Here is a 22,465-nt window from a genome sequence, read left to right as displayed (position 1 = left end):
GAGTGGTTCAGTATTCAAACTATGTTCCAGTTTGATTTATTGTAAATTTCACACAATACAGTCAAATACAAACAGAAAATATCCATCCAGGGTTTCTGTGTACATCTTAAACATGTAGAAATAACAGAATCGTGTGTTTCACCCTTCACACGGATTCTTCTGCCAGAAAACAGGTTGAAAACATCGTCACAGCAACGTTCCTGTTGATATGGATGAATGTGCAAACACCTCAAACTCTTATCTACACATTCTATCTATAAAGATGGATAAAGCGTGTTCACTCCCCCCCCCCACTCTGCCAAAAGATGTTCTCCACCAAGTGTGAGAGATTTTCAGCAGTCGATCATCACATTTTTGAAGTTTGAAGTCAAGTTAAGACCTAAAATGACAGAAACCAGCTTGAGAAAAAATGATTTGTCTTTTAGTTTGCTCAATGTCCCATTCGCTAACATGGAGGAGGCAGAATTTATGACTTATACAGCACCCAGCTACCGGGGGGGGGGATCAGTACGCTTTGGCTTCACTTCTGTGGAACCGTAATGTCGTCCATCTTTACAATTTGCTTTCACATGGAATGACTGACAGTTGCATCTACAACATGCTCTTGGAAATAGAGCAGTGATCATATGTCTCTAAAACACAATTAAAATCATTTGACGGACACTGAAAAACAGACTTTACATAATAGAATGAAAGCAACAGACACGGCTCCCTGCTGACACCGCTCAACACTACAGACAAACACGGAGAACAGCAGCAAATTCATAATCACACGTTCTCTTTGCTCTGTGCAAGTTGCTTTTTCGATGCTTCACATTCACATTACACGACACAAAGTAATTGGTTTTCACGCTGAAACAAACATTGAGCTTCACTAAGGGATTTTCCCCTGTTACAAAAGTAGATATTGTTTAAAAGTGACGATGTTAGGAATGGAGGCTAAAGGAACCTGCTCAGCAACACGGATCCTGATCATCCCACTAGGTGTGTTTCCTGTCAGTGGACGGATGGAGGACGGTGACTTCGAACCCGATGTCAGCCACGCTCCAGTAGTAGCAACAATTCAATAGTGATTAAAGCAGACCACCAAAATTACGTCTACAGCGTCACAGAGACAGAGCTCTCGGACATTTTTACTACAATCATGGTCTATTTGCAGCATTGACTCCAGAGGAGCAGAATTAATCCATGAGATGACGAGAGGAAATGTAAAAAACTCAAATCTGTCAGGCCAACTCAGGACTCTCTGCTTTTAATCCATCTTCATCGGCTTCTGAATTCTCTTCCTTCTTCTCCAGGTCAAAGTTCTGTAGGATGAGGGAGAGAAACCCACATAAATACATGGTTTTGGTGCAAAACACAAAAGCAGATTATTGATTATATTTCATGAACAGAAAAGTCAATAGAAAAGTGAATTGTGTTGAGTTTAAAGAGGCAGGTTTTGAGGAAGATTAAATGATGGGATTTCTCAGAGGAAGTATTACATAAAACAACCTTTTTCTTTTATATTTTTCAAACATCATTCAGTAAAAAGTACAGCAGCTGAAGTCGAGCCCATGCCTGCTCAGCCTGTTTGAGTATTCAGAGACGTGTACCTCTAACTCTTGCATCACTTCATCCATGAAGTCGCTGGGGTTTTGCTTGTATTCCATTGCTCTCTTGATCGTCTCTCTAAACATCTGTTGTGACAGAAAAAGATCAGGCAGCTAAGTGATCTACAACGTTGATGAGCTTACACTGAATTACAGGTTGAACTCATTTGACTCTGGGTTATAAAAGGAGAGTTGTGTGTGGTAGTAAAGTGACACAGCGTGAACTGTGAAACTACTGATGAGCCTGAACTTCTGGATCACTACCATTGATACTGAGGGAGAATAAAGTTCATACCTTGACCACGTTGGTCCCGTCGGCCGCGGACACAAAGTAGAACGGGAGTCCTTGCTTCTTCCCGAAGCTGAAGCTTCTCTGTGTCACCTTCAAATCAGCTGCACACAAGAAAAAACACACGTCTTTACATCTGCAATTCTAGAGTCAACTTTGTGATTAAAAAGAAAATAGAGCAAATCAAAAACTAACATGTTGAAATCCCCCAGGGAGGTTCATCTGTTTGTCAGCAGGATTACGGAGGATTTCTACAGAACTTGGTGGACGGATCGGCCCAGAAAGGACAAATACAATTCTGGTGCGGATGAATTTAATATACATTTGTTTCCACTTTCTCTAACGTCACAAGGTAGAGTGATTATTTAAAGTCACAACTTTTCCCGAAGAATGTAATCTTGGTGGATTAATCAGGCATTTTTAGGGGACTAAATTAGATGTGTGTACTTTACTACAGCTTGATTGATTTTAAGGGGACTGCTGGGCCTTGGTGGACGTATAAACCCCCCCCACAGCCAGACCCACCGTCGATTTTGTTAGCGACCACACAGCAGGGTATCTCCGGTCTGTACTCTCTCAGCTCCTTGTACCAGTTGGTTAAGTTCTTGTATGTGATCTTCCGTTGAACGTCAAAAACCTTAAACAGAAAGTAGAATAGAAGAGTTCAGCTCAGGTCGACTGATGCCAGCAGCCGTCTGACGAGCCCTGGTTGACCTTCATCTGAAATCCCATTATGTGACTATACCGAGTAACATTTGTGAGGTTAACACTTCAAGGACAAGCAAGCGCACAAACAAAAAAATGTGCACTTACATGTATATTTTAAACACAGCCTTCCATTGTATTCCTAACGCCTCTGATTACTAGAATTTTCTGTTCTCTGTTTACTTTCCTGTCGGTCCCTTGAGTGGGAAGCATCTGCCGTGACACCAGCAGTGAGTCTTACCATGATGCATGCGTGTGCTTTGTGGTAGTAAGAGGGATGCATGCTCTGGAACCTCTCCTGACCGGCTGTGTCCCAGAAATCTGTGGATCAAAAACAAAAGTCAAAGACGTCTGTCCCTCCAGAAACAGCTCAGAGTCTGACCCATCCTGCTAAGGCTGCGGATTTAAGATAAGTGTCATTGGGCTGAAATGATTTTTCTGTCACCGGTAGAAGATGCACAGTATCATACATACCCACTGCTACTGTCTTGTTTCCTACACTGGCTGTGTGTTTGTAGAGAGTCAGAGCGTAGGTGGACAGCTGCTGGGGACGACTGTGCAAAGAGTTAAGGATCTCTGTTTCTCTTATTGGAGACATGCTCGATCTTTATCACCCAGTGACTGTAACAGCTTTGACACAATGTGAAACACTGTGACACACTGTGATCCTGAAAATAACTGATACACACATTAGCTGATACAGTCATGACAAGTCGGATTTATATTTATATAGCACGCTCTAAACAACAGGAACTGAACCACAGGGCTTTACTTTGACTTTACTTTCTCAGGAGATTGATCAAGCAAACAGAGCCTGGTGTTGTTTTTAACAATTGTAATACAGAATGTTAAAATGCAGTATGGAATCAATTCATAGTAGAGTCTCAGCTTTAAGTTTGACGTGGTAGAGTGCTACATGTCTAAGATTGTGGTTTCAAGCTCTTGTGTGAATTTTTCATGCAACATGTTAAAAAACAGTGTTGTCATTGTTATATGTCTATAAATAAAATCCAACCACTCATATCTTATTTAAAGAATATCAGTTTTGGGAATCAAGCAGAAGATTAAGAGTATAACAGGCCTGAACAGACTGTGATAACGCATCTCTAAATAGTGGACTGAGCACTAAATGTTAAATAATCATACTTATGTATATGCTTTATTGTTTACTGGTGTTTTTGTCTGATTCTTCTGTCATGTATGTGAAACAGTAAAGGTCTTGGGACACAAAACAAAAAACTCATCATAGCCTTCTGATCATAAATCTTTTAAATCTCACAAACATGGGAAAGGAAGGCAACACGGGCCTGGATGACAGAGATAAACACTGTTCGAAAGAAAGTGTGTAGAGAAGAGAACCACAGTAACATGGACAGAAGATGAGTTTAAAGGACAAGTGGAGGATACTATTCATCCAGGAGGAACCTCTCCATCAGCCTGGAGGGAGAAAACAAACCAGAAGTTACACAGGAAACAGATCTTCTGTCTAAAGGTCAAATCACAGCTCAGCGACACTTACTTGGATTTCCCCACCGCGCTGTCCCCGAGACAGATGATCTTCACCTGCTCGTCCGCATCGTACTTCTCCTGGTCCAGTTCCGGGACACTGTCCGCGTCCCCAGCCATGGTCCTCCTTCACCACAGCTTCCAATGGAACCACTTGGTCAACAGGAGCTTCTCTGTCTGTCTTAGTGTCCTGAGTTAGCTGTCTTGTCCCCGGTTAGCTGAGCTTAGCGTCGGCTTGAAATCGGTCACATCACCGGTTCGTGGGTTGTTACATCTACACAAAGTGACTCTGTCAGAAAGTGAGGACATTACAGAGAAGGCCTCTGGTCACAGTTGTCTTTTTTTCAAAGTGTCCCCTCGGCGCAGGACTGTCTCCGCCTCAGAGCCGCTGGAGGAGGCTAATAGTTAGCTTAGCACCGCTAACTGGAATCGTTCGTTAACAAAGAGACAGGATGTGAATACCTCAAGAGTATTTATCATGTGCGAGACTCTTTTATATCACGAAGACAGTTTGTCCCGCCTCCTCCACTCGTCTGTGAATCCAGAAATTCAAAGTTAGCAGATGAAGCATCGAGTCTCCGACGGGTTTGGTTCCTACGCAACGGGGACGCCTGAAGGACCCCTCCACTGCGTGTGCTGCTGTCGTCACAAGTGCCTGTCCACAATCATTCAGAATTTAAATGAAATTAAACATTTTTATTATTTTTACATATAAAACAGCTAGACAGCAATATATATATATATATATTTATTCCAGGTTCACAAATCACTAGAATAGATCTTTGCTCTGCTGTGTTGAAACACAGAGATGGAGCCTGTTACATAATAATATGACATCAAAGTAAAAACCAAACACCTCCATACTCCATTATTTACCCTCCCTGTCATATAGAGAGCAGTTCTGGTTTCAGTACAGGTTTGAACCTGCACAGATTGATCTTCATCAGCTTTGAACGTATGAACAGTGCAGATTTCCTCTTAATATGCTCAAGCTCTGTGAAGCTGATGAGCTGCAACATTCACGTTCTCACACTTAGTTTCATAATAATTCAAAAAATTGTATTTCTTCATGTTACATTGTCTTTCGGCCCCACAGTATTATCTTTGCTTATGCGTATCATGTGTGACAAGATGACTGCACCATGTATGACCTGACGTGATGTGTGTTGGTGACCTGCCTCAGATTCATCACAACTTTTATCTACTAGATTTACGAGGTACCGGTCTCTGAGGGATCACTGTGCTGCCTCCTCCAATCTTATCTTCTGGGGGTGTTCTTTTTTCACATACACACTTTATCTTTACACACACACATATTTGCTTTTTAGATTAGATTAGATTAGATTAGAGAATTTTATTTATCCACACATCGGTGGAAATTCACTTGTTACAGCAGCAGGCAGGTCAAAACCAGAGTTAGACAAGAGAATAACGTACATGCATCACCTCTTTCTATATAAAAGAGCATCCCCGAAAGGTTTCTTTGTCTTGCCCATCTTCACATGCCCACATGCTGTAAAATCTGTTTGACCTTCGACAAAAGGATAAGCGTGTACCTTAAAGATCATTATGGTCAGTTCTCTTTATTTCAGAAGTCTAGCAAAGTCAAATTTCCTCCACAATATCTACCGAGACTGTGAATTAAACAGTAAGAAGAAAAAGCTGGACTATCAAAATAAGGCGGTTTGAAAAGGACTATCATGAGAATCGTGTTGAATTAATACAAATGTAATGACACTCAAAACACAGACAGCGTCATAAGCCTGATAAAGTGGCAATTACCAACACAACAAGCTCTTAATCTGTGGTGATAAAATATGATGTAAGGAATCCAGAGTCACTTTCTTCTTGGGCTTTATTTGACGCTGTTGTGTGATTTCTTTTCAGTCACCATAAGAGATCTTGTGTTGTCATTCAGGCACAACGACAATGAGGGGTGAGATGAATTCTGAGTGACGAATCCCGAAGGAGAAGCTCGGAGCTTTCGATTTTGTCTGGGTCACCTAGGAAGACAACATTTAGTTAGTGAACGACATCCAAACCTCCTTGATGATTATTAAATCTAACGGGGTTTCTTACCCGCTCAGGACAGTGGGAACCAGGCCCTGGTTTCTGTGTGGTTTCCCCGGGAGCAAAGTTGCGGCCCGTCATGCTGAACCGTGGCGGTTTCTGACTGTAAGTACAGGGGTCCACTACTTTGTAGGCAGCAGGGCCAGGAGTCTGGAGGTGAGATGAAAGTATAGAGATCCAGAGTAAATATAAAGATTTCGAGAGTTTTATAAAAACTGATTTCATGATTGTGCACGTGTACCTTGGTCAGGTCCTCGTGGAAGCTTCCAGTTTTGCTGCGTCCACGGAGTGAGTGGGCAGGAGCTGATGTGACCACCGTCCCGGGCCCCAGTACACAGGGCAGTGTGTAAGAGGCTGGACCTGCAGAATGGGGCCATTGCTTAACTTTATATTCTTTCTACCGTGAAAGTTCTGAAAAACTAAAGTTGACGAAAAAAATCCAATATGTTACCTGGTGTTTTGTTGATTGTTGAGTCTTTGCTTCTCCCAAACAGAGAATAAGCAGGAGCAGAGTGATACGTCATCTTTCCTGAAAGCTCAGGGGAGTACTGGCCTGAAGAAGCACCAATAGAAGTTTATATTTGTTACCAAAAAGTATCTGATGACAGACTCAAATGACAGTCTGCATCATCACAGAGCTGGAATATTGTTCACATGTATTGGAGATCAACAATGTTTCATTTCCACCTGCTTTTATTAAGTGTGTTTTTATGTCTTATCGGTTTTGCTGACCTGGTCCAGGGCCCTGGAACAATCCCTGCTCCTTTGAGCGGCTGTGCAGTGAATACACAGGAGCGCCGTCTTTCCCTGTTCTGGTGATGTTAGAGTGGATGAGGTACTTTGGTCCAGGGGAGCAGCTAAACATTCCCTGGTCATGACGTGTCCCAAAGCTGAACATTGGTGCTTTGAATTTAGTAGGGTCATGTTTAGAAACACCTTTATGGGAGGAAACAAGAACGTACAATGTCAGTTGTAAAATAAAAACGGTGTTGGAGATGAAAAGGGATTGATGGAAATGTTGACTCTACCTGTGAGTCCGGGCAGCGCATACTTCGGCCCTGGGCTTCCATAGAGGGCAGCTATGGGCCCTCTTGGTTTGTGGGGCCTCCATGATCCAACCCACAGTTCAGGATGTTTTGCTTCCTTTAAGAAATCGTGAATGAAAGCACATTTGTAGTTTTGTCATACAAGAAAAGGAGTAATAAAATGAGCTGTCACTCATACACTCGGCGTTGCTGTAGGAGGAAATAAGTTATTTTAAAAAGTGACAAAATGCCATCTAGGCCTGTGTTGAGGCAGGAAAAAAATCTAATTCCAGGTATTTAAGTGGATGATTCAAATATTTTTAAGTACATTGTGAAAAAAACTGTTACAGTCACTTTCAGAGCTGTCCACCACAAAGCTTTTGAGGGTTTTAGTAAAACAACCAACATTGATGGAAAACTTTCACCAGTCTGTCTCATAAACTTAAATCAAGTTGTCATAAAACTCACAAAACAATCTCATTGAACCTCAACAGTAAGATACAGAATAAAACTAGAGCTGTGAGCAGAACTGTGCCGGCCCGAGCACTTGCGATCTCATGACCTAACGTGGCCATGGGGGGGGAGGACGTTTTGTGCATCGCAGGAAGGATAAACATGTAGCTTCCCGCGTCCGTCACGCAGCACTGGACCACACCCGCTAATCAAGCATTACGGTCCACACCATCAAGTGTAGACCACACAGTGAAAATTTTATGTAAATCAAATTAAAGTTGTAAAACAAGGCTTACCTCCATTTGTCAGTAGGTGATATTATTTCTATCACCACATACAGGCTATCATACAGGTCAAAACTTTCTCTTGCTTCCATTCAGAGCTTTTTCTTTCACCTTTGCAACAGTATAAAACTTCAAAGGAATCTGTGACCACTGACACTGACATTATAGCAAAATGACAAAAAGGAATTATTTTCACTTAATGAATCCTCTGAAGTCTTCTTTTGTATAAAGCCCGTTTTGAGGTAAATAGTCACAAACAAGTGTTATTCTTTAATTTTTAACCCTTTGATTCACCTTTGCATCGGCTCAGTTTTTATTTTCTATATCTTTTTAGTGAATGAATTTATCCATTCAGTATTTCAGGTATTCCCCAATTAATCCTTATTTCAATTCTTACTTTTTACTTTTTGCACAAACATTTTTTTTTAATGCACAACATGGGTTGAAAATAAAAGGTTTGAAATAAATGTATTTTATCATTTCATATTATAAGTACTCATTAAATACCTGTTTTTTGATTACCACAAATTACTTTTAACACCAGTATGTATTCACTACCGAACAACTGCAAGTAATTCTTATATTACAATCCATTACTAGTGAGAAAGTGAAGTATGTACACGCTGTTAGCTAGCTAGCTTCTATTCTGGCTAGCTAACCATAGCTAGATCAACAGAATAAAACTCGAAATCTAACTATATACTAAATATACTGATAGATGTGCATTTGAAAATATGATTTGGATTCTCTGCAGAGTGTTAGTATGGCTGGTCGCAATCATTTCAGACTTACAGTTGATACGATCATAATGATGCTGTTTGAAGAACAGGATGAGGAGGAGGCAATTCTTGGTCAGAAATCACAGATGCTGAGGACCCAGACTATGTTCTACAGGATCAAGCTTGAGTTGTGGGTTGGTCTTGGAATCCACCCAGTTCTCCTAAATCAGAGAAGGAAGAATAAGATATAAAAGAATATAGCAAAGAATCACCCAGCCATGCATGAGATAACAAAGGAAATGGATACGGGTAAGTTTTGTCCCCTGTTGTGCATTAGAAGGGGTTCGGACAGCTTGTATAATAGGGTAAACATATTCAGAGTAATCACCTGAACAACTAAAGTCAACAGTGCATTAAATCGAGGAAAAGACTATAATGGCACAAGAGAAGAAGACAAACAGCTGATAAACTTTCCCCTGTATTTTGCAAACGAGAATGAAGAGAAGAGCAGACAAGAACTGCAGAAGATGAAAGAAATGTTAATTATGTACGATGACTATCAGGAGCCCAGTGAGGAAGTGGCAACAATGAAAAATGAGAAAAAGGTGGCAGATGACACTATAACTCTAGAGGCAAGTGAGCGGGAATCAGAACTCAGACAGGAGAAAGAGAATCTGGCAAATCAATAATCTGCATGGAGCTCTTAAATAGCTGAATATCCAGCTCTGCGAAACAAAGAAGAAGAAGACTCTGCTGAGACAGACTGGAGAAAACTTCAGGAGAGAAACAATGAGGTAAGAGCGAAGTTGACAGCTTGAACATATTCAAAAATTCACCAAACGTCGCAAGCGCATTACTCCTGGAGAAAATGTAAGTATTCTGGAGTAATTGGAAGTGGTTGTGGCAAGATGACTCAACAGCGCCTCCTAAAACGCAACGATGTGCATCTTTACTAGCCTCACGATTCGATTACGATTCAGCGTCAATGATTCGATTCGCAACTATGCATCTCAATGTATCACATCCACAATGTTCTGTATCACTGCACATGGCTGCTTTTTCCTCAATAAAATCGAACCGTGTGACGTACAGCACACTAAAACTTTGATTTAGTTTTAAAATGTTTGTTTTTACACACATGTAGTTTGTGAGAGATTGAACAAGTTCACTGAAGTTTCAGCAATTCCGTGTGTCACAGCCATAAGACTGCATTATCAATGTTTTGAGGCCCTTCTGACAAAGTTTGACATGGTTGTGGTCAATGGACAAGTAGGAGTACAGATGTTAAAATACACAATGTGTAAAAAGGCCAAAATGGCCACAAAATTCAAAATGGCCGACTTCCTGTAGCCTAATGTTAATCAAATTTGTGCCTGGGACTTTTTTTGTTGTCCAGTCACGATACATGTGTACTGATATTTCGTGAAGATTGGTTAAACCAGACGGATTTGCTGCATTTTTGGGGGCACTGTTGAGCCATGTTGCCACGCCCAATTAAATTTACCCCAGAATACGTACATTTTTCGTGCCTGACGCGCCCGCAAAGTTTGGTGAGTTTTTGAGTATGTTCAAGCCGTCAAAAATGCAATTGATTTGACTAAATAATCAAACTGAAAGCAATAGCTAGTTCACACTGTTCTTGCTCAGGCCCTTAATAGCAAGGTTGTTTCCAGGGACTATTTTCAAGTCCAAATATTTCCCCATGAAAACATATAGCTCAATGAAATATTGAGTTTTCAAGGCATAACAACATTAAGACATAAACAAAAAACATAGTACATTTCTCTGAGCAGCATTAAAATCAGTCTCTGATATTTATTGTAGGTTATTTAATAAAACAGCTAAATCATCATCTATCGGTGTATTCCATAGATTTAGATTTTCAGGTAAAGTGAATATAGGAAACAAATGTACCTTGTGACAAATACAAGATGTCTGCAGAGGGCATTCAAGCTTATGAAATCAGTGACTGCTTTCATTGTGACTTCATGGTCAAACAAACTAAAATGACTTATAAGTTAATATCAGATAAAATAGATGAATACATATGTAACTAATGTTTACCTTGTAAAACTCCTGATCGTACTGCCGGTGGCCGTCTGTCGCAGCTTTTATTTCAGCATTTCCTCATAACCCAAACTCAGATTGTTTACTGGTTGTCAGCTTCACCTTGACAATGTTTCCATGGAGATGACTGTTTGACAGGCATGCATAATACGTGTGTGTGTGTTTAAACAGTGGAGGAATTCTCAGCATGTGAATACAGTGTAAGAACGGTGTAAATGATTAAATATGTAAAAAAGGCTGTAACAGAGGGGTCACACTTACCTAAAGTACAGGAGCTTACACAAGAGTGAAAGTAGACATGAAACAAAGATTAGATCAAACCAGAAAGATTCAATCAATCTGTGTATTATATCATCTGCTAGAAATATTTGTTCGTCTTTTGCTCCCTTTTGCTCATTGATACTGACATGAATTTATTGTGTTTTATTGGAGTTCTGTGAAAGTATGAGCGAAAACACAAACACAATGACAGAGCATTTAAGATCATAGTTATCAAAGGTTTTCTTTGTATTTTTATTTTAAAAATATAGACGCAGTAGAAACAGCTGATTTTGAACTTACATGAATCGTCCCCTTGTTATATTTAATAAATATATATAAATTACAATTAAGTTTTAACAGTAAGATGTGAAGGAGATTCCATCACGTAGAGCTGCAAAAATCATTCTTTTCACTGCAGATGTTTTAATATAATGTGAGTTTATGTATATTTAACATTGATGCAGGCTCGTGACAGTGTGACAGTGAGTGCACACCCTGAAAGTGAACAAACGGAGTTCACCTTAACACCTGCTCTGGTTTGCAAGTCAAAATGTAAAAAAAAAATGTTTAAATTACACCTCATGATTTTGTTCACAATCGGGTTTCCAGGATGAAATACTGACTAATTTCCGAATAAAAACTGCTCAGGTTGATGTCATCGTTCTTCAGAGTGGAGCACTGGTGCAGCGGGTCCTCGTCAGGTGACTGTAGTGGTGGAAAGTTTCTCGCAAACTGGCCTTTAGGACCTTCATCAAAGTTGCAAGGTTTCCGATTTCCTCTTTGGGACGCTAAAAACAAACGAACAAATACAGAATTCAACTTTGAGGAGCAGGAGCACACGTGAGGCTTTAACGCAGCATCATTCCACATGTGTCTCACCTTGGTAAGCGCTCGGATGAGCCGCAGCAGCACCTCCTCCTCTCTGTGAGGACACAGGCTGGTCACTGTGCTCACACAGCTCAGCAGGCAGTAGATGGTGTGTCTCTGTGGCTGAAAAAAACAAATAACTCTTCAACTCTTTCTTAAAGTTTCATCATTCTTGGCCTGGTGCACCGGTGTCCTTACCTTCTTGAGCACACTGAGAGACTTCCTGTTTTTTGCTCCGACACACAACCTGTGCACATCCTCTACACTTAGAACTGGCTCCTGGATTAGGATTAAGAAACAGAGAATGATTTTTGTGTGTGACAGTGTGTGAAGCCTCTCCTGGACACATTGGTGTAACCGGCATATTGTTCAGTGTCACTGACCCTTAATCTTTCCAGCCAGGTCCACAGCAGACAACTGAGAACGTGAGGGTCTGACTCAGTGACCAGCAGAGCCCATCCACAGTCACTACTGTTCAGCTCCTCCTGTTGAAAAGTGACAGTATTATTGAGGCATCAGGGGACAAACTTAAAATGATGTGTAAAAAAAGCTTCTCACCAGTGTTTTCTCTTGTTTTACCTGCAGCAGAGCCGATCTCTGCAGTATGGTTTCCCCTGGAGTACTTTGGTCTGCCAGCGCCTGAGCAACAGCCCGGGCCACTGAGGTTGGGCTTGGATCATGCGGATTTCTACACATCTTTCACAAGACAAAAATCTGAATGTTTTAACGCGTTCATATTTTCAGTTTTATTCTAAAGAAAGAATCATAAATACCTCAATGTTGGAGCTGTATTTGGGAAACGTTATCTTAGCTGTGCACAACCTTTTAGAGCAGTTGTTGCTGGTTTTCCTGCTGGACATTGGGATGTTGTGAGACTCCTGTTTGGAGATCTGGTGACCTGGTGAAAGTTTGGCAGCTACCGGACCAAACGGCTTCAGATCAGGCCGAACCAGATCCTGCACACACCAGTGCTTCTCATTTCCAAGAGCTGCGGTGCAGTATGGACTCAGCTCCAGATCCTTCAGGTCAGAATGTAATAGAGTAAGAAAAGGCTTGATGATGCTGTATGGATTATTCATTTATTTAAATACTGCAGGATACATAATGTGAAATCTGACCTCATTTACTGTGATCTTGCTGAGGTCAGAGTCGCTGTAGCTGCGTTTGTCCAACAGGACGTCTCTCTTCCTCTCCAGGAATCCCAGTGGCTCGTCCCAGGAGGACACCGACCCCTCCCACGAGCCCTTCTGACCCTCCCTCAGCAAGGGCAAGTACTGTTTGGCCACCAGGGTCTCCCGCACAGTCCTGCTCAGGGTCCTCAGTGCTGACCTCTTCTCCAGCTCAGCTTGCACCTCTGGAGGAGCAGGGAGACCCAGGGCCAGGCAGCAGATGCGCACACACAGGAGGTACACCACCTGATGAGATGGTCCAGTGGCAGTCAGAGAGGAAAATTAGTTCTGCAGTGTAATCACGTATGGTCATGGCACAGGGTCAGTGTAGGGTAATCATCAAGTTCTTACCTTTGGTGTTTGTCTGAGGGTGCGTCCCTCCTGGCCGTGCAGCAGCAGTGACTGTCGGTTCAGGTAATGCTGCAGGGTGAAGGGGGCTCCGTGCCGCAGGCTGAGGTCTGGAAACTGGACCAGCTGAGTGCCAAGCAGGCGGGCAAAGTCAAACACCTGGCTGATCTGTGCCCGGGTCTGGATCGAGCGAGGCCGTTTGATCCGCACGTAGTGGACGGCCTCGCTTGGGCTGATGCGCAGGGTGTAGATCAAGTAACAGGCTATCAGCACACCTGAGCAGTGAGAGCACATGGATAGGAACAGTGAACGTACAGGACGTGACAGAGACATGTGCACATGCTGACTGATGCATGTTGATTCCTACCTGTCCTGCCCAAGCCTGCATGGCAGTGCACGGCCACTCTTCCCTCCCTCACTGCAAAGGCCAAAACCTTCACCCCATCAATTATCCCAACGAGAGAGGACACACCGAAGTCCGGCATCGCAAAGTTGTAAAAGTAAACTGCAAAACACGGGAGTGCATTTAGGAACATAATGTAAAACTATATGGATAAACTGTATTTGTATAGAGGCACAGCACACAGTATAGTGTAACTAATTAGTTAGTGTCCCACAGATACAAACCACTTCTCAGCTGTCTCCTATAATATCTGTTAATACCTTAACTGTTTCTATTTATTCACATCTCCCACTTTGTGATTGACAAAGGGCAGTCAGTGCAGTTCTAATCATCTTAACCTGGAATCGTCTCATAAGGATAATGTATAAAAACTGTCTTTGTCAGAGTATTTCTCACTGTCATTGTCCATGAAGATCTGTGGAGAGTACGTGAAGCCACTTTCAGGGTCGAGGGGGGGGCCACAGTGAGCGTGCTCTCCTGGGAACTGCATGTTGACGATTGACCGGATGTTCAACCTGGGAAAAAGTCCAACATATGAAGACAACATGAGACACTAGTCTATATCTAGTCATGAATCATGCATATCCAGACACTGCACAGACACACAAACATTTGCAGGAATAAAACAAAATTGTGATTACCTTTGAAACTGCTCTATGATGTTGTACTTCTCAATTAAATATTTGGATGGTCGTGCCATGGCAATTATATCATCCGTCACCCTGGCATGAAAAGGAAGTTCACGATCATTTAACGACCACTTACTGTTTTTGCTACATCCTATAAGCAAATAACATCCATGAGGGCGCGGTCGAACATTCTCACCAGGAGGAGAACAGGCCTCGGATGACCTGTTGGTTTAACTTCCAGCACTCTGGTCCTTCATAGCGACAGTCTATTCCCCCACAGGCCAGCAGACAGAGAAGTCTGGGGGGGATGGCCCTCACCAGGTTCTCCCTGGCCTGGGAGTAGGAGGGCCGTGGTACCGGTATGTGAGAGGTCAAGGTTGCCATCATCCTGCACCTCAAGTTCAGCCGGAACCACCGAACTGTAGATATGAGGAACTATGTCTCGCCCGGGCTAACTCGCCGTCTCATATCACTGAGCTTCTGCAGTTTGAAGAATATACAGCTTGTGGATATAACAAATTAATCAGTGATAAATTGGATGATTAAAAATGCATGAATCAAATCAGAAACTTACCTTTCTGATTATGTTGGACGGTGAAGGTTTTAATCCCATGAATATATCATCGTGAACCAAGAAGGAGAGGAAGGGGCTGAACTCAGCATGTGCTCGTCTCTGCTGACAGATGCACACTCACACTGGGTTCGCTGACCCAGCGCCACTAATCCTGATTAACTGTCATAAATACATTAGAAGAGACATTCACACACAACCACAAGCCAATTATATAATGATCACACGTTCACTTATAATCACTGTGTATGAACGACACAATTACCTGCTGCTGGTGTGCATGGCTATTTAGATTGTGGTGCGGAGGAAATGCTGATTTGAATTGAGCTGGCTACTGTTTACACACACAAAAACAAGTCAATGTATCCTGGTGTCATCAGAACACATCGACAGTTTCCCTTCCTTCTATATAAACAGGTTTAAATATACAATGTATGAGCAGAATTATGACTTTAAAAGAAGCAGTTGTTGAACATTGGAATTAATTTATTAAAAAAAACAAACGTTTCTATTCATTTAATTTTAATATAATGACCCAGTCAGAGCAAAGTTACACATACCACACAGCAGGTTTGGCTGCATGCGGCTGTCGCCCCCTGCAGTACAGCGATGGGAACAGTATAATACTGATAGTAATTTAAGGAGAGGTGATCACACATACTGCTCCTCTATAGGTGAGTGATATTAGCTCCTGTCAATACAAACTCAAAGCTTGTTTAAGTTTACTGCTTTATTGCTGGACAGGCCAGTCCAGTTGGTGGTCTGTGTATACTTGTAGAACTCCTGAGTCTTAGAAGTCTTAAAAGGATTTTACATATTCACTCCAGCCCAACATACAGAAAAAAGTATGTGATATGAAAGTGCTGCTTTTTCTCTTGTTGTCGAACTCTTATCTTCCCTACTACCTTATAACTAGAAAGACCGTCAGTAGGGTGGAGAACTCCCATAAAACTGTCCCAATATGAAACCACAGTAAAATTCTCAAGATCTAGATTTCTATTAAGATCTGCTCTAAATTACACACACATGTATATCAGTCCTGTAAACATGTCCAATTTTTTCTCCTAAAGAACCATGAATTAATGAAAATGTTGGAAAAGGCCCCATCTTGCATGAAGAAAGTGAAAAGGTATTTCTGATCCAAATCCTCACCCAAACTGAATGGGTTCTCACTGACCGATTCTGCATCCTACTGCAGGTCTGGTAGTAATCTCCTCATGTACCACCTTATACAGAAACCACATTATTCTGAATGTCTGTATGTCTGTTTCTAAACCTTGATTAAAAACATTTTTAAGACACATTAGGTAAAAAAAAACATTTACTGACTTTAACATGTAGCATTATTTAACAGAACCATTTACATCAACATGCTGACACGTTCTCTCTGTGCTTCTCGTCTCGGTTTCGTTTCAGTATCATTAGTAGTCAGAGCAAAGGTCTCACACAGAGCAGGGTATATCTGGTGTATTGCTCCTAAGTGCAAGATTAAGTGAGACACGTGAAAGCTCATTAGAACGTGTTACTTTTTCCTGGGGCCGTTTTCAGCATAACCACAGAAGCAGTTTAGTTTGCCTCCAGCTTAAAGTCAATGATGAAAGGTGGAGACAGCAGAACACACAATTTCTTCATATCAGCTAGTTCCTGGTAGAGGGTGCAAACTGTTTTATGTGTTGTGATGAAACATTATCTGAATGTGAAGAAGCATGACCCACATCTGTGAATGTAGTTATCAGAAATGTTTAATATATTAAATAGGTTAAAGTTTCATATCCTGGTGAGCTTACATGCGTATTGTAAACAATGACTTGAGTCCAACACAAGTAATATTTTCAAACACTGGCTTTATTCAGAGCTTTTTTGTAAAATATTTGTAGCGAATAATATTCAATACCAGCAGCTGAAGAATCTGCAAGCGTAGGTTGGAATGTATGACCCAAATAAATCGATGGGCAGGTAAGTGTTTGTGTTTCGCATGATGAAGAATACAATACAGGACTTACCAACAACCAGTACAACAAACTCAGCACTAAGCACTGCCTAAACAAACCCAGAGCGACACAAAAGAACATGCTACTTTAGTGAACCGCGCTGACATTGGCCTCATGTCAACACTTAAAGATGCTTCCTTCCCCTTTTAGGGTTAAATAAGATTTACTTTCAGAGACAATACAGGAACCGAGATTTTTATTGGATCAGTTTTCATTGTGGTTGTTAAAAAGAAAGGAAGAGGAGTGAGGACGACTTCACAAATGTTCAAACGGGATCGATTCCTGGTTTATGGTACAGTCAAGTATACTCGACCGATTGTGATTCTGCAGCACCTCACCATGCACTGTAGCATAATTGGAAGAATGCTATTGCAATATTTTCTCTTTCAAAAGCTAAAAAAGTCACAAATGCATCTTAGGAGGGAGCATGACCTACGAATGAGATGAGGGAAGGATTAGTCAGATTTGTGTAGAGGGACCAGAAGGCACAATGTTCCTTTTTTGGATCCATTTACAGAGAGGCCACGTGGTCATCGACAAAATCTATCTGCGAAATCACTGCAATCCTCCGTCTCGTTCAGGCCTGAAGATAAATGATTTGGCATGAGATCGAGGGCAGAGCAGTGAAGAGGACAGAGTCAGGTCTGCAAGGGAATCGAAAACCCACAAGGGACTCAAACAGCTGCGGCAGCTTAAAAGATGTCCGTCCCCAAAACTTTATCATCACCCCCTCCCCCCCACTTGACTTAGGCTCAACGATGACTAGCAGTCCAATGATGAGGCAAGTGGTTGATTACTGCAAATGCTGCCTCGGCAGAAGCCAAGGTGTCGATTGGAAAAGCCACTTGCTGATTATTGTTTCTGATTAATTTCCATATAAAGCCATTTGCTCAATGTGTAACTTGATTAAAACTTGTTGAAGAGTTTGGTAACAAATGGATAAAGTACCGAAAGTGAAAAGATAATATGTTAATCGCACTGATAACAAAATAAGAAACAAGTAATAGTAAAATTTCCCAAAAGATGATTATATTGTCCACCAGCCTTGTCCCTCTTTGAACATCGGTGCTTGAAGACCAAATGTTTCTGTATGAATGTCTGTGCCTTCTCTCTCTCCTGTGCTGTGGTGTTCAGTCTCTCACTCTCTGTCCAGCCCGTCCTTCATTACTAGGAAAGTTCTTTGGATAGCCAGTCCATTCCTTCATACAGCCCAGTGCCTTGGGTGGCGCAGGTGGACTCAATGTGCCACTGTGGGTTCAGAGATTTGATGGTTTTAGTTACAGAGAACATCAACAGCACTCTTTGCACATGCTGACAGATTTGAATTTTACTGCAGGTGTAGGGATCATGCCTCTGGTCAGTTTACTCACATTTTTGTTGCGGAGAGTCTGCAGGCGAAGTCGGTCTGAGAGTTCGCTGACTGATAAGGCGTTGGGGAGGTCCTGTTTGTTAGCAAAAACCAGCAAAACGGCGTCTTTCAACTCGTCCTCCAGCAACTAGAGGCAGAAAATAGATAAGAAGAGGAACAATGAGATTTCGTGTTTGCCTCAAGACACTTAAAGAAATTCTAAAATTCTAAGAATTTTTGGAGTAAACTACATCGATATGGTTCAGAAAATAATGCAAAAACAGGGTTTCTGCACAAGGAATGAAATGTAAGATACAATGAACAATAATATTTAATACCAGCCGCTCCAGAATCTACAAGCATAGGTTGGAATGTATGACCCAAATGAATCGAATGGGCAAGTAATTGATTGTGTTTCAAAAGATGAAGAATACAATACACAAGTTACCAACGACCAGTACAACAAAGTCAGCACTGAGCACTGCCAAAACAAACCCAGAGCGACACAAAAGAACATGCTACTCTAGTGAGCCACGCTGACTTGGCCTCATGTCAACACTTAAAGATGCTTCCTTCCCCTTTTAGGGTTAAATCAGATTTACGATACAAGAACTGGGATTTAACAACAGCATTTATAATTGTGGTTGCTACAAAGAAATGTATGAATTCCAATCGCAATATGAACTGACTCTTCACAACAGTACAGGCTCTTTATATTTATTTAACGATTTTCAGTTTCACTGGACCTGCGTCTGTTAGTAGCTCATATTTTACCTACAAAAATATTGTCATCGAATACGGAGCTTTCACATTCCATGATATAAACAGGATTTGAGGAGAAGTAACTGACAAAGATGAAGTTACAGCCGGCAATTGAAGACAAGAGTGTGACTCTGCTGTTGTAACTAGTGTGGGAGGGTCATTCCACATCCGAGGAGCCAGGAGGAACAAACAATAACACTATTTGTTCTAATTTAGCCACGTCACAGTATAAGACGCAGTGCACACTTATGATAACTTACCACCCCTACTGAGCTTCACACAATAAATACGTACCATCTTTGAGAGTTCTTCTGCAGACTCTTCCACTCGATCTCTGTCGTTACTGTCCACTACGAAGATGAGGCCCTGGATGGACAAGACAGTCAAGTGGTTAGATTTACCCTTTTCTGAATTTTAGTAATGAAATTAATGTACCGTTACTTATCCACTGTTGATGTTTAGATTACAAAGATTTTGAGATATTGTCAATCGTTGTTTTAGATCCAATAACAAAAAATTTGATCTGGGGAAGTGAAAATTAATTTTATAAAAGTGCAACTTTAATAATTATTTTCAAACAGCACCTATCATAATCAATATAATAAACACACTATACATACTTTATTATACATAGAGGTATTTTTTTAGAAGAGTCACTTTTACACAATCTAAAATTGGATTAGTAAGGTTTTCCATTTGATTACTTATTTTGTTTCACCACTTTGTGTTTGCTCTCTCTCTTCATTCAGTCTATAGGTCTCTTGACCACCGCTTCTTTCTCTCTCTCTGAGTCGGGTGAGCGACAATCGTAAAAAGTGTGTCAACCTCAAAGAAAAGTTGTGCAAGGCTGATTTCACATTACACAGCATCACTATGGTATGAACCGAAAGTCATTTACGATCCTCCAGTAAACTGTGAGAAGTTGAAGAAGATCAATGGCTCCAACATGTTTTCTCTTCAGGTTCATACCTCAGTGATGTCGAGCTGCTGTTCCAGGTGAAGTCACCTTTACACAGTTTTCAGCTCTGAAGGCTTTAATGTGAAGTGTCCCCACACTGTGACGACAAGTATTGCCATTTTAACATTACAACATTGATCCCAGAGGGGAAGGCGTTGTCATGTGAGCTAAACGAGACACGGGATTGACAGGTTGATCTGCAGTTTACTAGCAATTAAGCTACGCAGGTAGCTCGAGAGCAGTTTTCAGACATGAACTCCGGAGAAAGGCAAACTCCAAACAAAGTCCAAAGTCTCCATTGTCCAGTTTATTTATAATATAGAACTAAACTATATTCTGGTAAAATACTAAATGTGCAACTTTAACATGTATTTTTTGCTTGATTTCCAATACATATAAAATACAGTTTTGGGGAGTAACAGAAAATGCATCTATTTGAAGTACTAGAATGAAAACACAAACATTATTGTGACATTAAGTGTTATCTGTGGCTGATTGGACACTCCCTCTCATACCTGTGTGTTCTGGAAGTAGTGTCTCCAGAGAGGTCGGATCTTGTCCTGTCCACCGACGTCCCACACAGTGAAACTAACATTTTTATATTCTACCGTCTCCACATTGAAACCTGTGCAGGGGAGAAAGAGAGAGAGAGAAGGAACAGATTTTAACAACACACGTGTATTGCCAATGTGAGATACACATAAAAAACGAATTATTGATAATCTCTTACCAATGGTTGGGATGGTGGTCACGATTTCTCCAAGCTTCAGTTTGTACAAGATGGTTGTTTTTCCTGCAGCGTCCAGCCCGACTGCAGAGGAGAGAAATGTGGTCGACACCAACATTTACATGAGGGGAGGACGAGAGCCACAGATAACAACATGAACTCTGAATTACATAACCAGGTTTGTCCTATAGATGTCCACACGGAAGAGGACATGTGACTGTACGAAGCCAATCACCTGGACCGACACTGAATGATTCATTAACGAGCCGGAGGAAACCAATCCATCGTTATTACAGCTGCTCGGAGTGTTAACAAATAGTTCAAGTGACAACACGTCAGTCCCGTACTAACCGGAAGTGGCCTTTAGAGTCAATAGTGACTAGCGTCCATTTAATGTTTGGACTTAATTACATGATAACTAGTTAGATAAAGTTGAAAAAAGAGGCAGCACTGTAATGAGTCACTATCTAACATGGTTGTTCACTAAAAAAAAATCAACGTTATTTTAGTAAGAATTATCTGGTAAAAGACGAATGGCAGCAGAAGTCAAACCTTGTTTTAACAAAGCCGACGTAACTTCCAAAATAAAAGTATTGAAGTAATTCGTTGTTTATTTGAAGCTGTTTTCGCGACAAAGCCGAACTCCCTTTTAAAAACACCCGAACTCCCATCAACAAAAAACTTGCTTGTCCAAAGTGCCTTGACTTTAAATTCTCAAAACTAGCAACGGATCGAAACAAGTCTGCGTTACTTTTAACTCCCGCGTCGGTCCCGTGTCCTTCATTTCTTTTTACTTGTGAAAGTAGGACACGTCCAGCAGCCGTCAGTCCGAGAACTAGCTACCTCCCCGTCGAGCTAAAGCTAAAGCTAACGAGAGCTAGCCCCCGCTCCGCGACCCATCACTCACCCATCAGGATCCGCATCTGCTTTTTACCGAAGAACCGGTCGAAGAGGGAGGTCAGCGTGAGGCCCATGGCTGCGGGGGACAGGCGAGTGTCGTCGGCGGGGAAACGCTGCTGGGTTCCGGCAGAAGAGAGGCGGTGATGGAGGCTTCTCTCGGTTCCGGCTGCTCTGATTCACCGCGACTGCCACGTCCGGGCCAACGTGGAATCAACTACGTCATCACTTTGAATCAACTTTATCGACACGCGTGGACAGACAGTGACGCGTTCCGGTTTTCTTGAAGACGGAACATTGAAGGAGAATTGGGGTTAAAAATAACAAAAATAAATGAAGTAGAATAAAAACAGTAAAAGATGTTGTGATAAAGATGAAAAGCAAGTGGTAAAATAAAAGGAGATTTGGGTTAAAAATATAAAATAAATCAATTAGGGTAAAAACAATAACAAAGATGTTGTGATAAAGATGACAAGCAAGAGATAAGATAAAAAGAGGATTCGGTTGAAATAAAAATAAAATAGAAATGAAATAGAATAAAACCATTAAAAGATGTTGTGATAAAGACGAAAAGCAAGTGGTAAAATAAAAGGAGTTAAAAATATAAAATAAATCAATTAGGGTAAAAACAATAACAAAGATGTTGTGATGAAGATGAAAGAAAGACGTAGGATTGGGTTAAGGGCTGTCCTAAGTGTAAAATTGCTTTTTTGTGATGAAATGCAATAAGGTGAAAAGTCTATCACAATCAAGATATGGCTGGAAAACAAAACAAATTTGAAGCAAGGTTCTAACGTCATTATTGATGTTTTGAAGTTAATTAG

At 41.3% G+C, this 22,465-nt stretch overlaps 4 protein-coding genes across 4 annotated transcripts; all 4 read right to left on the bottom strand.

The window, feature by feature from the left end:
* Positions 1-20: 20 nt before the first annotated feature.
* On the bottom strand, positions 21-4,669 carry rabl2 (RAB, member of RAS oncogene family-like 2). Its single transcript, XM_061076113.1, has 8 exons — positions 4,106-4,669; positions 3,994-4,023; positions 3,061-3,140; positions 2,828-2,907; positions 2,407-2,518; positions 1,888-1,985; positions 1,596-1,679; positions 21-1,307 (listed from the first exon to the last, which is right to left on the bottom strand). The coding sequence occupies exons 1-8, from the start codon at positions 4,210-4,212 to the stop codon at positions 1,227-1,229; spliced, it is 672 nt and encodes a 223-aa protein (XP_060932096.1). The 5' UTR covers positions 4,213-4,669; the 3' UTR covers positions 21-1,226.
* Positions 4,670-6,002: 1,333 nt separating this feature from the next.
* Positions 6,003-7,942, bottom strand: cimap1b (ciliary microtubule associated protein 1B). Its single transcript, XM_061076524.1, has 7 exons — positions 7,937-7,942; positions 7,191-7,305; positions 6,895-7,098; positions 6,614-6,715; positions 6,404-6,522; positions 6,172-6,312; positions 6,003-6,095 (listed from the first exon to the last, which is right to left on the bottom strand). Exons 1-7 carry the CDS (start codon positions 7,940-7,942, stop codon positions 6,003-6,005), a joined length of 780 nt encoding a protein of 259 aa, XP_060932507.1.
* A 3,694-nt stretch (positions 7,943-11,636) lies between these two features.
* zgc:77752 (uncharacterized protein LOC393862 homolog) lies at positions 11,637-14,774 on the bottom strand. The gene is made up of 12 exons (XM_061076523.1): positions 14,584-14,774; positions 14,400-14,480; positions 14,155-14,273; positions 13,723-13,860; positions 13,359-13,630; positions 12,957-13,253; positions 12,612-12,857; positions 12,418-12,534; positions 12,222-12,323; positions 12,037-12,117; positions 11,851-11,961; positions 11,637-11,759 (listed from the first exon to the last, which is right to left on the bottom strand). Exons 1-12 carry the CDS (start codon positions 14,772-14,774, stop codon positions 11,637-11,639), a joined length of 1,878 nt encoding a protein of 625 aa, XP_060932506.1.
* Positions 14,775-16,785: 2,011 nt separating this feature from the next.
* On the bottom strand, positions 16,786-21,858 carry LOC133008795 (ADP-ribosylation factor 4-like). The gene is made up of 6 exons (XM_061076112.1): positions 21,652-21,858; positions 20,748-20,828; positions 20,533-20,642; positions 19,354-19,425; positions 18,320-18,445; positions 16,786-18,197 (listed from the first exon to the last, which is right to left on the bottom strand). Exons 1-6 carry the CDS (start codon positions 21,716-21,718, stop codon positions 18,117-18,119), a joined length of 537 nt encoding a protein of 178 aa, XP_060932095.1. The 5' UTR covers positions 21,719-21,858; the 3' UTR covers positions 16,786-18,116.
* Positions 21,859-22,465: the final 607 nt, after the last annotated feature.

Source organism: Limanda limanda, chromosome 8, assembly GCF_963576545.1.
Source record: "Limanda limanda chromosome 8, fLimLim1.1, whole genome shotgun sequence".
In the NCBI taxonomy this organism is placed as follows: domain Eukaryota; kingdom Metazoa; phylum Chordata; class Actinopteri; order Pleuronectiformes; family Pleuronectidae; genus Limanda; species Limanda limanda.
The sequence above is the reverse complement of the archived record's forward strand: the minus strand, read 5'-3'. Positions and strand labels throughout refer to the sequence as shown.

What these genes read in the sequence shown, in the direction of transcription:
- rabl2 (XM_061076113.1), bottom strand. Translation starts at nt 4,212, where the DNA reads ATGGCTGGGGACGCGGACAGTGTCCCGGAACTGGACCAGGAGAAGTAC. An exon ending in AGCGCGGTGGGGAAATCCAA is followed by an intron (nt 4,024 to 4,105) that starts GTAAGTGTCGCT and finishes TTCTCCCTCCAG; the next exon opens with GCTGATGGAGAGGTTCCTCC. An exon ending in AAACAAGACAGTAGCAGTGG is followed by an intron (nt 2,908 to 3,060) that starts GTATGTATGATA and finishes TTTGATCCACAG; the next exon opens with ATTTCTGGGACACAGCCGGT.
- cimap1b (XM_061076524.1), bottom strand. An exon ending in TGCGCTGCCCGGACTCACAG is followed by an intron (nt 7,099 to 7,190) that starts GTAGAGTCAACA and finishes CCTCCCATAAAG; the next exon opens with GTGTTTCTAAACATGACCCT. An exon ending in GTTCCAGGGCCCTGGACCAG is followed by an intron (nt 6,716 to 6,894) that starts GTCAGCAAAACC and finishes GTGCTTCTTCAG; the next exon opens with GCCAGTACTCCCCTGAGCTT.
- zgc:77752 (XM_061076523.1), bottom strand. Translation starts at nt 14,774, where the DNA reads ATGATGGCAACCTTGACCTCTCACATACCGGTACCACGGCCCTCCTAC. An exon ending in AATACAGCTCCAACATTGAG is followed by an intron (nt 12,535 to 12,611) that starts GTATTTATGATT and finishes GTCTTGTGAAAG; the next exon opens with ATGTGTAGAAATCCGCATGA. An exon ending in TCATCCGAGCGCTTACCAAG is followed by an intron (nt 11,760 to 11,850) that starts GTGAGACACATG and finishes GTTTGTTTTTAG; the next exon opens with CGTCCCAAAGAGGAAATCGG.
- LOC133008795 (XM_061076112.1), bottom strand. Translation starts at nt 21,718, where the DNA reads ATGGGCCTCACGCTGACCTCCCTCTTCGACCGGTTCTTCGGTAAAAAG. An exon ending in GCAGATGCGGATCCTGATGG is followed by an intron (nt 20,829 to 21,651) that starts GTGAGTGATGGG and finishes TCTCCTCTGCAG; the next exon opens with TCGGGCTGGACGCTGCAGGA. An exon ending in GACCACCATCCCAACCATTG is followed by an intron (nt 20,643 to 20,747) that starts GTAAGAGATTAT and finishes TCCCCTGCACAG; the next exon opens with GTTTCAATGTGGAGACGGTA.